This window comes from Palaemon carinicauda, chromosome 18, assembly GCF_036898095.1.
Source record: "Palaemon carinicauda isolate YSFRI2023 chromosome 18, ASM3689809v2, whole genome shotgun sequence".
NCBI classification, from domain to species: Eukaryota; Metazoa; Arthropoda; class Malacostraca; order Decapoda; family Palaemonidae; genus Palaemon; species Palaemon carinicauda.
This window is the reverse complement of record NC_090742.1, coordinates 31857966-31870404: the sequence shown is the minus strand read 5'-3', so window position 1 is coordinate 31870404 and position 12439 is coordinate 31857966. Positions and strand designations below refer to the sequence as shown.

The window sequence follows — 12439 nt, the reverse complement described above, 5'->3', positions numbered from 1 at the left end:
TGTTTCATAGGGTGTTGCACAATTATTGAATAGCACAAGGAGCCATTCTTTTGTCCTTTCAACCAAAGTGTAGGATAATTTCTACTGTAATTCCATGTAATCCAGCTTTGCAGTTTCTACTGTAATTCTATTTAATCCGGCTGCCTTCCCTATATTTCCATCTAATTTGTCTACCTTCCTAGTTTCTACTGTAATTCCATCTAATCCAGCTTCCTTACCAGTTTCTATTGGGATTCTATCTAATCTGGCTGCCTTCGTAGTTTCTACTGTAATTCCATCTAATGTCTACCTTCCTAGTTTCTACTGTAATTCTATCTAATCCAGCTTCCTTCTTAGTTTCTACTGTAATTCCGTTTAATCTTGCTGCCTTCCTAGTTTCTACTGTAATTCCCTCTAACCCAGCCACCTTCCTAGTTTCTACTGTAATTCCCTCTAACCCAGCCACCTTCCCAGTTTCTACTGTAATTCCCTCTAACCCAGCCACCTTCCTAGTTTCTACTGTAATTCCCTCTAACCCAGCCACCTTCCTAGTTTCTACTGTAATTCCCTCTAACCCAGCCACCTTCCTAGTTTCTACTGTAATTCCATCTAGTCCAGCTGTCTTCCTAGTTTCTAATGAAATTCCATCTAGTGCAGCTGTCTTCCTAGTTTCTAATGAAATTCCATCTACTCCAGACGCCTTCCCATTTTCTACTGTAATTCCATCTATTTTGGCTTCCTTCCAAGTTTCTACTGTAATTCCATCTAATCCAGCTGCCTTCCTAGTTTCTAATGAAATTCCATCTACTCCAGACGCCTTCCCATTTTCTACTGTAATTCCATCTATTTTAGCTTCCTTCCAAGTTTCTACTGTAATTCCATCTAGTCCAGCTGTCTTCCTAGTTTCTAATGAAATTCCACCTAGTCCAGCTGTCTTCCTAGTTTCTAATGAAATTCCACCTAGTCCAGCTGTCTTCCTAGTTTCTAATGAAATTCCATCTACTCCAGACGCCTTCCCATTTTCTACTGTAATTCCATCTATTTTAGCTTCCTTCCAAGTTTCTACTGTAATTCCATCTAATCCAGCTGCCTTCCTAGTTTCTAATGAAATTCCCTCTACTCCAGACGCCTTCCCATTTTCTACAGTAATTCCATCTATTTTGGCTTCCTTCCAAGTTTCTACTGTAATTCCATCTAGTCCAGCTGTCTTCCTAGTTTCTAATGAAATTCCATCTACTCCAGACGCCTTCCCATTTTCTACTGTAATTCCATCTATTTTGGCTTCCTTCCAAGTTTCTACTGTAATTCCATCTAATCCAGCTGCCTTCCTAGTTTCTAATGAAATTCCATCTACTCCAGACGCCTTCCCATTTTCTACTGTAATTCCATCTATTTTGGCTTCCTTCCAAGTTTCTACTGTAATTCCATCTAGTCCAGCTGTCTTCCTAGTTTCTAATGAAATTCCATCTAGTCCAGCTGTCTTCCTAGTTTCTAATGAAATTCCATCTACTCCAGACGCCTTCCCATTTTCTACTGTAATTCCATCTATTTTGGCTTCCTTCCAAGTTTCTACTGTAATTCCATCTAGTCCAGCTGTCTTCCTAGTTTCTAATGAAATTCCACCTAGTCCAGCTGTCTTCCTAGTTTCTAATGAAATTCCACCTAGTCCAGCTGTCTTCCTAGTTTCTAATGAAATTCCATCTACTCCAGACGCCTTCCCATTTTCTACTGTAATTCCATCTATTTTGGCTTCCTTCCAAGTTTCTACTGTAATTCCATCTAATCCAGCTGCCTTCCTAGTTTCTAATGAAATTCCCTCTACTCCAGACGCCTTCCCATTTTCTACTGTAATTCCATCTATTTTGGCTTCCTTCCAAGTTTCTACTGTAATTCCATCTAGTCCAGCTGTCTTCCTAGTTTCTAATGAAATTCCCTCTACTCCAGACGCCTTCCCATTTTCTACTGTAATTCCATCTATTTTGGCTTCCTTCCAAGTTTCTACTGTAATTCCATCTAGTCCAGCTGTCTTCCTAGTTTCTAATGAAATTCCCTCTACTCCAGACGCCTTCCCATTTTCTACTGTAATTCCATCTATTTTGGCTTCCTTCCAAGTTTCTACTGTAATTCCATCTAGTCCAGCTGTCTTCCTAGTTTCTAATGAAATTCCCTCTACTCCAGACGCCTTCCCATTTTCTACTGTAATTCCATCTATTTTGGCTTCCTTCCAAGTTTCTACTGTAATTCCATCTAGTCCAGCTGTCTTCCTAGTTTCTAATGAAATTCCATCTACTCCAGACGCCTTCCCATTTTCTACTGTAATTCCATCTATTTTAGCTTCCTTCCAAGTTTCTACTGTAATTCCATCTAATCCAGCTGCCTTCCTAGTTTCTAATGAAATTCCATCTACTCCAGACGCCTTCCCATTTTCTACTGTAATTCCATCTATTTTAGCTTCCTTCCAAGTTTCTACTGTAATTCCATCTAGTCCAGCTGTCTTCCTAGTTTCTAATGAAATTCCACCTAGTCCAGCTGTCTTCCTAGTTTCTAATGAAATTCCACCTAGTCCAGCTGTCTTCCTAGTTTCTAATGAAATTTCACCTAGTCCAGCTGTCTTCCTAGTTTCTAATGAAATTCCATCTACTCCAGACGCCTTCCCATTTTCTACTGTAATTCCATCTATTTTGGCTTCCTTCCAAGTTTCTACTGTAATTCCATTTAATCCAGCTGCCTTCCTAGTTTCTAATGAAATTCCCTCTACTCCAGACGCCTTCCCATTTTCTACTGTAATTCCATCTATTTTGGCTTCCTTCCAAGTTTCTACTGTAATTCCATCTAGTCCAGCTGTCTTCCTAGTTTCTAATGAAATTCCATCTACTCCAGACGCCTTCCCATTTTCTACTGTAATTCCATCTATTTTGGCTTCCTTCCAAGTTTCTACTGTAATTCCATCTAATCCAGCTGCCTTCCTAGTTTTTAATGAAATTCCATCTACTCCAGACGCCTTCCCATTTTCTACTGTAATTCCATCTATTTTGGCTTCCTTCCAAGTTTCTACTGTAATTCCATCTATTTTGGCTTCCTTCCAAGTTTCTACTGTAATTCCATCTATTTTGGCTTCCTTCCAAGTTTCTACTGTAATTCCATCTAATCCAGCTGCCTTCCTAGTTTCTAATGAAATTCCATCTACTCCAGACGCCTTCCCATTTTCTACTGTAATTCCATCTATTTTGGCTTCCTTCCAAGTTTCTACTGTAATTCCATCTAATCCAGCTGCCTTCCTAGTTTCTAATGAAATTCCATCTACTCCAGACGCCTTCCCATTTTCTACTGTAATTCCATCTATTTTGGCTTCCTTCCAAGTTTCTACTGTAATTCCATCTAGTCCAGCTGTCTTCCTAGTTTCTAATGAAATTCCATCTAGTCCAGCTGTCTTCCTAGTTTCTAATGAAATTCCATCTACTCCAGACGCCTTCCCATTTTCTACTGTAATTCCATCTATTTTGGCTTCCTTCCAAGTTTCTACTGTAATTCCATCTAATCCAGCTGCCTTCCTAGTTTCTAATGAAATTCCATCTACTCCAGACGCCTTCCCCTTTTCTACTGTAATTCCATCTATTTTGGCTTCCTTCCAAGTTTCTACTGTAATTCCATCTAGTCCAGCTGTCTTCCTAGTTTCTAATGAAATTCCATCTAGTCCAGCTGTCTTCCTAGTTTCTAATGAAATTCCATCTACTCCAGACGCCTTCCCATTTTCTACTGTAATTCCATCTATTTTGGCTTCCTTCCAAGTTTCTACTGTAATTCCATCTAATCCAGCTGCCTTCCTAGTTTCTAATGAAATTCCCTCTACTCCAGACGCCTTCCCATTTTCTACTGTAATTCCATCTATTTTGGCTTCCTTCCAAGTTTCTACTGTAATTCCATCTAATCCAGCTGCCTTCCTAGTTTCTAATGAAATTCCATCTACTCCAGACACCTTCCCATTTTCTACTGTAATTCCATCTATTTTGGCTTCCTTCCAAGTTTCTACTGTAATTCCATCTAGTCCAGCTGTCTTCCTAGTTTCTAATGAAATTCCATCTAGTCCAGCTGTCTTCCTAGTTTCTCATGAAATTCCATCTACTCCAGACGCCTTCCCATTTTCTACTGTAATTCCATCTATTTTGGCTTCCTTCCAAGTTTCTACTGTAATTCCATCTAATCCAGCTGCCTTCCTAGTTTCTAATGAAATTCCATCTACTCCAGACGCCTTCCCATTTTCTACTGTAATTCCATCTATTTTGGCTTCCTTCCAAGTTTCTACTGTAATTCCATCTAGTCCAGCTGTCGTCCTAGTTTCTAATGAAATTCCATCTACTCCAGACGCCTTCCCATTTTCTACTGTAATTCCATCTATTTTGGCTTCCTTCCAAGTTTCTACTGTAATTCCATCTAATCCAGCTGCCTTCCTAGTTTCTAATGAAATTCCCTCTACTCCAGACGCCTTCCCATTTTCTACTGTAATTCCATCTATTTTGGCTTCCTTCCAAGTTTCTACTGTAATTCCATCTAATCCAGCTGCCTTCCTAGTTTCTAATGAAATTCCATCTACTCCAGACACCTTCCCATTTTCTACTGTAATTCCATCTATTTTGGCTTCCTTCCAAGTTTTTACTGTAATTCCATCTAGTCCAGCTGTCTTCCTAGTTTCTAATGAAATTCCATCTAGTCCAGCTGTCTTCCTAGTTTCTCATGAAATTCCATCTACTCCAGACGCCTTCCCATTTTCTACTGTAATTCCATCTATTTTGGCTTCCTTCCAAGTTTCTACTGTAATTCCATCTAATCCAGCTGCCTTCCTAGTTTCTAATGAAATTCCATCTACTCCAGACGCCTTCCCATTTTCTACTGTAATTCCATCTAAAGTGGCTGCCCTCCCAGTTGCCACTGTAATTCCATCTAATTTAGTTGCCTTCCTAGTTTTTACCGTAATTCTATCTAATCCAGCTGCCCTTCCATTTTCTACTATAATTCCATCTAATCTGGCTGCCTTCCTAGTTCTTACTGTAATTCCATCTAATCCAGCTTTCTTCCTATTTTCTAATGTAATTCCATCTAATCTGACTGCCTTCCTAGTTTCTATTGTAATTCCATCTAATCCAGGTTCGTTCCCATTTTCTACTGCAATTCCATCTAATCTGGCTGCCTTCCCAGTTTATACTGTAATTACATCTAATCTACCTTTCTTCCTAGTTTCTACAGTAATTCCATCTAATACTCTACAGTAATTCCATCTAATCGAGCTGCCTTCCTAGTTTCTACTTCCATTCCATCTAATTTGGCGGCCTTCCTAGTTTTTACTGTAATTCCATCTAATCCAGGTGCCCTCCAAGTTTCTAGGGGAATTCCATCTAATCCAGCTGCCTTCCTAGTTTCTACTGTAATTACATCTAATCCAGCTGTCTTCCAAGATTCTATCTTAATTCCATCTAATCCAACTGCCTTTCTAGTATCTACTGTAATTCCATCTAATGCAGCTGTATTCCAAGATTCTATCTTAATTCCATCTAATCCAGCTTCCTTCCGAGTTTCTACTGTAATTCCATTTAATCTTGCTGCCTTCCTAGTTTCTACTGAAATTCCATCTAATCCAGCTTCCTTCCCATTTTCTACTGTAATTCCATCTAATCCAGCTTCCTTCCCATTTTCTACTGTAATTCCATCTAATTTTGCGACCTTCCTAGTTTCTACTGTAATTCCATCTAATTTGACGGCCTTCCTAGTTTCTACTGTGATTCCATCTAATCCAGCTTCCTTCCCATTTTCTACTGTAATTCCATCTAATTTCGCGACCTTCCTAGTTTCTACTTTAATTCCATCTTATCTCGTTGCCTTTCTAGTTTCTACTGTAATTCCATCTAATCCAGCTTCCTTCCCATTTTCTACTGTAATTCCATCTAATTTGGCGGCCTTCCTAGTTTCTACTGTGATTCCATCTAATCCAGCTTCCTTCCCATTTTCTACTGTAATTCCATCTAATCCAGCTTCCTTCCCATTTTCTACTGTAATTCCATCTAATTTTGTGACCTTCCTAGTTTCTACTGTGATTCCATCTAATTTGGCGGCCTTCCTAGTCTCTACTGTGATTCCATCTAATCCAGCTTCCTTCCCATTTTCTACTGTAATTCCATCTAATCCAGCTTCCTTCCCATTTTCTACTGTAATTCCATCTAATTTTGTGACCTTCCTAGTTTCTACTGTGATTCCATCTAATTTGGCGGCCTTCCTAGTTTCTACTGTGATTCCATCTAATCCAGCTTCCTTCCCATTTTCTACTGTAATTCCATCTAATCCAGCTTCCTTCCCATTTTCTACTGTAATTCCATCTAATTTTTTGACCTTCCTAGTTTCTACTGTGATTCCATCTAATTTGGCGGCCTTCCTAGTTTCTACTGTGATTCCATCTAATCCAGCTTCCTTCCCATTTTCTACTGTAATTCCATCTAATTTTGTGACCTTCCTAGTTTCTACTGTGATTCCATCTAATTTGGCGGCCTTCCTAGTTTCTACTGTGATTCCATCTAATCCAGCTTCCTTCCTATTTTCTACTGTAATTCCATCTAATCCAGCTTCCTTCCCATTTTCTACTGTAATTCCATCTAATTTTGTGACCTTCCTAGTTTCTACTGTGATTCCATCTAATTTGGCGGCCTTCCTAGTTTCTACTGTGATTCCATCTAATCCAGCTTCCTTCCCATTTTCTACTGTAATTCCATCTAATCCAGCTTCCTTCCCATTTTCTACTGTAATTCCATCTAATTTTTTGACCTTCCTAGTTTCTACTGTGATTCCATCTAATTTGGCGGCCTTCCTAGTTTCTACTGTGATTCCATCTAATCCAGCTTCCTTCCCATTTTCTACTGTAATTCCATCTAATCCAGCTTCCTTCCCATTTTCTACTGTAATTCCATCTAATTTTGTGACCTTCCTAGTTTCTACTGTGATTCCATCTAATTTGGCGGCCTTCCTAGTTTCTACTGTGATTCCATCTAATCCAGCTTCCTTCCCATTTTCTACTGTAATTCCATCTAATCCAGCTTCCTTCCCATTTTCTACTGTAATTCCATCTATTTTGGCTTCCTTCCAAGTTTCTACTGTAATTCCATCTAGTCCAGCTGTCTTCCTAGTTTCTAATGAAATTCCATCTACTCCAGACGCCTTCCTTTTTTCTACTGTAATTCCATCTATTTTGGCTTCCTTCCAAGTTTCTACTGTAATTCCATTTAATCCAGCTGCCTTCCTAGTTTCTAATGAAATTCCCTCTACTCCAGACGCCTTCCCATTTTCTACTGTAATTCCATCTATTTTGGCTTCCTTCCAAGTTTCTACTGTAATTCCATCTAGTCCAGCTGTCTTCCTAGTTTCTAATGAAATTCCATCTACTCCAGACGCCTTCCCATTTTCTACTGTAATTCCATCTATTTTGGCTTCCTTCCAAGTTTCTACTGTAATTCCATCTAATCCAGCTGCCTTCCTAGTTTCTAATGAAATTCCATCTACTCCAGACGCCTTCCCATTTTCTACTGTAATTCCATCTATTTTGGCTTCCTTCCAAGTTTCTACTGTAATTCCATCTATTTTGGCTTCCTTCCAAGTTTCTACTGTAATTCCATCTATTTTGGCTTCCTTCCAAGTTTCTACTGTAATTCCATCTAATCCAGCTGCCTTCCTAGTTTCTAATGAAATTCCATCTACTCCAGACGCCTCCCCATTTTCTACTGTAATTCCATCTATTTTGGCTTCCTTCCAAGTTTCTACTGTAATTCCATCTAATCCAGCTGCCTTCCTAGTTTCTAATGAAATTCCATCTACTCCAGACGCCTCCCCATTTTCTACTGTAATTCCATCTATTTTGGCTTCCTTCCAAGTTTCTACTGTAATTCCATCTAATCCAGCTGCCTTCCTAGTTTCTAATGAAATTCCATCTACTCCAGACGCCTTCCCCTTTTCTACTGTAATTCCATATATTTTGGCTTCCTTCCAAGTTTCTACTGTAATTCCATCTAGTCCAGCTGTCCTCCTAGTTTCTAATGAAATTCCATCTAGTCCAGCTGTCTTCCTAGTTTCTAATGAAATTCCATCTACTCCAGACGCCTTCCCATTTTCTACTGTAATTCCATCTATTTTGGCTTCCTTCCAAGTTTCTACTGTAATTCCATCTAATCCAGCTGCCTTCCTAGTTTCTAATGAAATTCCCTCTACTCCAGACGCCTTCCCATTTTCTACTGTAATTCCATCTATTTTGGCTTCCTTCCAAGTTTCTACTGTAATTCCATCTAATCCAGCTGTCTTCCTAGTTTCTAATGAAATTCCATCTACTCCAGACACCTTCCCATTTTCTACTGTAATTCCATCTATTTTGGCTTCCTTCCAAGTTTCTACTGTAATTCCATCTAGTCCAGCTGTCTTCCTAGTTTCTAATGAAATTCCATCTAGTCCAGCTGTCTTCCTAGTTTCTCATGAAATTCCATCTACTCCAGACGCCTTCCCATTTTCTACTGTAATTCCATCTATTTTGGCTTCCTTCCAAGTTTCTACTGTAATTCCATCTAATCCAGCTGCCTTCCTAGTTTCTAATGAAATTCCATCTACTCCAGACGCCTTCCCATTTTCTACTGTAATTCCATCTATTTTGGCTTCCTTCCAAGTTTCTACTGTAATTCCATCTAGTCCAGCTGTCTTCCTAGTTTCTAATGAAATTCCATCTAGTCCAGCTGTCTTCCTAGTTTCTAATGAAATTCCATCTACTCCAGACGCCTTCCCATTTTCTACTGTAATTCCATCTATTTTGGCTTCCTTCCAAGTTTCTACTGTAATTCCATCTAATCCAGCTGCCTTCCTAGTTTCTAATGAAATTCCATCTACTCCGGACGCCTTCCCATTTTCTACTGTAATTCCATCTAAAGTGGCTGCCCTCCCAGTTGCCACTGTAATTCCATCTAATTTAGTTGCCTTCCTAGTTTTTACCGTAATTCTATCTAATCCAGCTGCCCTTCCATTTTCTACTATAATTCCATCTAATCTGGCTGCCTTCCTAGTTCTTACTGTAATTCCATCTAATCCAGCTTTCTTCCCATTTTCTAATGTAATTCCATCTAATCTGACTGCCTTCCTAGTTTCTATTGTAATTCCATCTAATCCAGGTTCGTTCCCATTTTCTACTGCAATTCCATCTAATCTGGCTGCCTTCCCAGTTTATACTGTAATTACATCTAATCTACCTTTCTTCCTAGTTTCTACAGTAATTCCATCTAATACTCTACAGTAATTCCATCTAATCGAGCTGCCTTCCTAGTTTCTACTTCCATTCCATCTAATTTGGCGGCCTTCCTAGTTTCTACTGTAATTCCATCTAATCCAGGTGCCCTCCAAGTTTCTAGGGGGAATTCCATCTAATCCAGCTGCCTTCCTAGTTTCTACTGTAATTACATCTAATCCAGCTGTCTTCCAAGATTCTATCTTAATTCTATCTAATCCAACTGCCTTTCTAGTATCTACTGTAATTCCATCTAATGCAGCTGTATTCCAAGATTCTATCTTAATTCCATCTAATCCAGCTTCCTTCCGAGTTTCTACTGTAATTCCATTTAATCTTGCTGCCTTCCTAGTTTCTACTGAAATTCCATCTAATCCAGGTGCCCTCCCAGTTTCTAGGGGGAATTCCATCTACTCCAGATGCCTTCCTAGTTTCTACTGTAATTCCAACTAATCTGGCTTCCTTCCCATTTTCTACTGTAATTCCATTTAATTTTGCGACCTTCCTAGTTTCTACTGTAATTCCATCTAATCCAATTTCCTTCCCATTTTCTACTGTAATTCCATCTAATTTTGCGACCTTCCTAGTTTCTACTGTAATTCCATCTTATCTGGTTGCCTTCCTATTTTCTACTGTAAATCCATCTAATCCAGCTTCCTTCCCATTTTCTACTGTAATTCCATCTAATTTCGCGACCTTCCTAGTTTCTACTTTAATTCCATCTTATCTCGTTGCCTTTCTAGTTTCTACAGTAATTCCATCTAATCCAGCTTCCTTCCCATTTTCTACTGTAATTCCATCTAATTTCGCGACCTTCCTAGTTTCTACTTTAATTCCATCTTATCTCGTTGCCTTTCTAGTTTCTACTGTAATTCCATCTAATCCAGCTTCCTTCCCATTTTCTACTGTAATTCCATCTAATTTCGCGACCTTCCTAGTTTCTACTTTAATTCCATCTTATCTCGTTGCCTTTCTAGTTTCTACTGTAATTCCATCTAATCCAGCTTCCTTCCCATTTTCTACTGTAATTCCATCTAATTTGGCGGCCTTCCTAGTTTCTACTGTGATTCCATCTAATCCAGCTTCTTTCCCATTTTCTACTGTAATTCCATCTAATTTCGCGACCTTCCTAGTTTCTACTTTAATTCCATCTTATCTCGTTGCCTTTCTAGTTTCTACAGTAATTCCATCTAATCCAGCTTCCTTCCCATTTTCTACTGTAATTCCATCTAATTTCGCGACCTTCCTAGTTTCTACTTTAATTCCATCTTATCTCGTTGCCTTTCTAGTTTCTACTGTAATTCCATCTAATCCAGCTTCCTTCCCATTTTCTACTGTAATTCCATCTAATTTGGCGGCCTTCCTAGTTTCTACTGTGATTCCATCTAATCCAGCTTCCTTCCCATTTTCTACTGTAATTCCATCTAATCCAGCTTCCTTCCCATTTTCTACTGTAATTCCATCTAATTTTGCGACCTTCCTAGTTTCTACTGTAATTCCATCTAATTTGGCGGCCTTCCTAGTTTCTACTGTGATTCCATCTAATCCAGCTTCCTTCCCATTTTCTACTGTAATTCCATCTAATCCAGCTTCCTTCCCATTTTCTACTGTAATTCCATCTAATTTTGCGACCTTCCTAGTTTCTACTGTGATTCCATCTAATTTGGCGGCCTTCCTAGTTTCTACTGTGATTCCATCTAATCCAGCTTCCTTCCCATTTTCTACTGTAATTCCATCTAATCCAGCTTCCTTCCCATTTTCTACTGTAATTCCATCTAATTTTGTGACCTTCCTAGTTTCTACTGTGATTCCATCTAATTTGGCGGCCTTCCTAGTTTCTACTGTGATTCCATCTAATCCAGCTTCCTTCCCATTTTCTACTGTAATTCCATCTAATCCAGCTTCCTTCCCATTTTCTACTGTAATTCCATCTAATTTTGTGACCTTCCTAGTTTCTACTGTGATTCCATCTAATTTGGCGGCCTTCCTAGTTTCTACTGTGATTCCATCTAATCCAGCTTCCTTCCCATTTTCTACTGTAATTCCATCTAATCCAGCTTCCTTCCCATTTTCTACTGTAATTCCATCTAATTTTGTGACCTTCCTAGTTTCTACTGTGATTCCATCTAATTTGGCGGCCTTCCTAGTTTCTACTGTGATTCCATCTAATCCAGCTTCCTTCCCATTTTCTACTGTAATTCCATCTAATCCAGCTTCCTTCCCATTTTCTACTGTAATTCCATCTAATTTTTTGACCTTCCTAGTTTCTACTGTGATTCCATCTAATTTGGCGGCCTTCCTAGTTTCTACTGTGATTCCATCTAATCCAGCTTCCTTCCCATTTACTACTGTAATTCCATCTAATTTTGTGACCTTCCTAGTTTCTACTGTGATTCCATCTAATTTGGCGGCCTTCCTAGTTTCTACTGTGATTCCATCTAATCCAGGTGCCTTCCAAGTTTCTAGGGGGAATTCCATCTAATCCAGCTGCCTTCTTAGTTTCTACTGTAATTCCATCTAATCCAGCTGCTTTCCTAGTTTCTATTGTAATTCCATCTAATTCAGTTGTCTTTCAAGTTTCTATTGTAATTCCATCTAATTCAACTGCCTTCCCAGTTTATACTGGAATTCCATCTATTTTGGCTTCCTTCCAAGTTTCTACTGTAATTCCATCTAATCCAGCTGCCTTCCCAGTTTCAAGAAATTTCATTGCCATATTTAGTTCTTCCATGGTGAATGGTAGGATATAAGGCTGTGGTACATTTCCCTCTATGAATCTAATTTTTTTTCATTCCTTTATTTTCTTTAATAGTTTCCTCTATCTTTTCTTAATTTTTTTTTCAGGGTTCTTTTCCTCCAACTTCTTATTTCTTCCATGTCCACGCCAAATTTACAATCAGTTTCTTTAATGCTATTGCTCGGGCACTTTCTATAGGGCTTCTTCAATTAATCTTCAATTATCTCTTTGATTTACCTCATTTCGTTAGAGTTTATGATGTTATGGAAGAGCATTATATATTTGTAGTCTATTCTGCAAGACACTAGCCATATTCCTGTTTCTGCAAGATGCCCCATTATGGAGTACTTGCTGGTTGTTCATAGACATTTCTTATCCTGTATTGAAGGTTTTCCAGATCTTTCATATCTTCAACTCTCATTTCACTC

At 38.8% G+C, this 12439-nt stretch overlaps 2 protein-coding genes across 2 annotated transcripts; both read right to left on the bottom strand.

Moving 5' to 3' along the window:
• Nucleotides 1–235: 235 nt before the first annotated feature.
• On the bottom strand, nt 236–9684 carry LOC137657245 (mucin-19-like). The gene is made up of 9 exons (XM_068391584.1): nt 9448–9684; nt 8494–9204; nt 7660–8385; nt 5866–7566; nt 5320–5772; nt 4727–5164; nt 4127–4618; nt 3113–3994; nt 236–3019 (listed from the first exon to the last, which is right to left on the bottom strand). The coding sequence occupies exons 1-9, from the start codon at nt 9682–9684 to the stop codon at nt 236–238; spliced, it is 8424 nt and encodes a 2807-aa protein (XP_068247685.1).
• An 859-nt stretch (nt 9685–10543) lies between these two features.
• Nucleotides 10544–11752, bottom strand: LOC137657244 (aggrecan core protein-like). Its single transcript, XM_068391583.1, has one exon. It carries the CDS (start codon nt 11750–11752, stop codon nt 10544–10546), a length of 1209 nt encoding a protein of 402 aa, XP_068247684.1.
• Nucleotides 11753–12439: the final 687 nt, after the last annotated feature.

What these genes read in the sequence shown, in the direction of transcription:
- LOC137657245 (XM_068391584.1), bottom strand. Translation starts at nt 9,684, where the DNA reads ATGGAATTCCCCCTAGAAACTGGGAGGGCACCTGGATTAGATGGAATT. An exon ending in CCAAAATAGATGGAATTACA is followed by an intron (nt 3,995 to 4,126) that starts GTAGAAAATGGG and finishes GAAACTTGGAAG; the next exon opens with GAAGCCAAAATAGATGGAAT. An exon ending in CTGGATTAGATGGAATTACA is followed by an intron (nt 3,020 to 3,112) that starts GTAGAAACTTGG and finishes GAAACTTGGAAG; the next exon opens with GAAGCCAAAATAGATGGAAT.
- LOC137657244 (XM_068391583.1), bottom strand. Translation starts at nt 11,752, where the DNA reads ATGGAATTCCCCCTAGAAACTTGGAAGGCACCTGGATTAGATGGAATC.